General features: G+C 47.5%; 1 protein-coding gene across 1 annotated transcript in view; it reads left to right on the top strand.

Annotated features, from left to right (window-relative positions):
- The first annotated feature begins 308 nt into the window (after nt 1–308).
- The window catches only part of LOC119091664 (uncharacterized), a 7,991-nt gene continuing 7,030 nt past the window's right edge, over nt 309–1,269 (top strand). The window contains exon 1 of the mRNA XM_037214479.1: nt 309–451. Coding sequence (XP_037070374.1) covers nt 431–451 — 21 coding nt within the window. The 5' untranslated portion in view covers nt 309–430. The remainder of the gene's footprint in view (nt 452–1,269) is intronic.

The raw sequence follows: 1,269 nt of genomic DNA, 5'->3' as shown, positions 1-1,269 counted from the left end.
ATTCATGAATGAGGTTCGACAAGATTTGATTTGACACCATGTTGCGTGAACGGTAAGATTTAGAAAAAACAGCGGAAAGCTTTCGATAGAGGAAGGCGTACCAAACGCGATATCATATGGTGCTTGTTTCATAGCTTTGTCGGTATCGGTTAGTCAATGACAAAACGGTATAATTCCCACAATCAGCATTGCGGGGTACGGCGGCCCAGCCGGGTGCGTACCGCTGACGTCACGAGATCACGTGATTTCACTTTCCAAGCCCTGACGACGGCGCCCGCATGCCTCGGCTGCAGTGCTGGGAGCGGCGGCGCGAGGGACGGAGGGCTGCCATCGTCGTGCGTTAATCGGACGCACGGCTGCCACCGTCATGCGGTAATCGGACGTACGGCGTTGCCTCGGATCCTCTGTCGTCTGCAGTGTTCTCAAAGCCATGATGAGACGTTGCTTGCAAGTAAGTGAACGTTGATTTAGGTTGCCAATAACCGTACTGCAATGTGCGTTTTCAAAACCATGAGGAGAAATTACTTGGAAGTAAGTAGACGTTAATTTAGGTTGCCGGTAACAATGCTGCAAGTTTGAAACGGCGCGCACCACCCTATGCTTACCTCATGAAGTGAAGTTTTCCTTGATAGGATTATGTCATATATGCGGAAGTTGAGAACTCAGAGCCGAAAGGCATTGGCTCTATTTCGGCGGCCGATTCTGCCTCCTCCCCTCACGCATTGTCTCGTGCATTACGCATTGTCTCGTGTTTGCGGCAGTGGCCGATGTTCCCAGTAAATAGGACAGTGTTGTCATTAGTATGAAATTATTTCGACATGGCAAAAAGCCACAGCAGAGGTGGTTCCGGGGCTATAAAACGGGAGGGTTTTCAAGCGGTGTGAAATTGCGTTGCGGGTCGCCAACGCAAGTATATAAGAGATATCTGATAATTATCGGCGGTCAGATGCAAAGGTGTACACCCCAGAGAGCATTTACATGACTGACTTATATCTATGGATACAAAAGCATGTTCACATCTTGACGAACTGAGATGGATTTATGCTCATGCATAATGGTCTTGTGGACGCATGGCGTGAGAAAATATTCGCACATATGAAGTTGGGTGAAAGAAGAGAAACATTTTTTGACGGAGTTGCCTCTTAAGACTGAAATGGGAGCCTCACATTAGCTGGGAAGTGGGGCATGAAGGTTTGAATGGGATTGTAAAATTTCATTTTTCATTTTTGTGCAGCGTGCAGATCTTAAGCTACTTAGGCTTACACTTAG

This window comes from Pollicipes pollicipes, unplaced genomic scaffold, assembly GCF_011947565.3.
Source record: "Pollicipes pollicipes isolate AB1234 unplaced genomic scaffold, Ppol_2.1 Scaffold_1600;HRSCAF=1878_pilon_pilon_pilon, whole genome shotgun sequence".
Classification (NCBI taxonomy): domain Eukaryota; kingdom Metazoa; phylum Arthropoda; class Thecostraca; order Pollicipedomorpha; family Pollicipedidae; genus Pollicipes; species Pollicipes pollicipes.
Note: the sequence above shows the minus strand (reverse complement) of the source record. Positions and strands in the feature narration are given on the sequence as shown.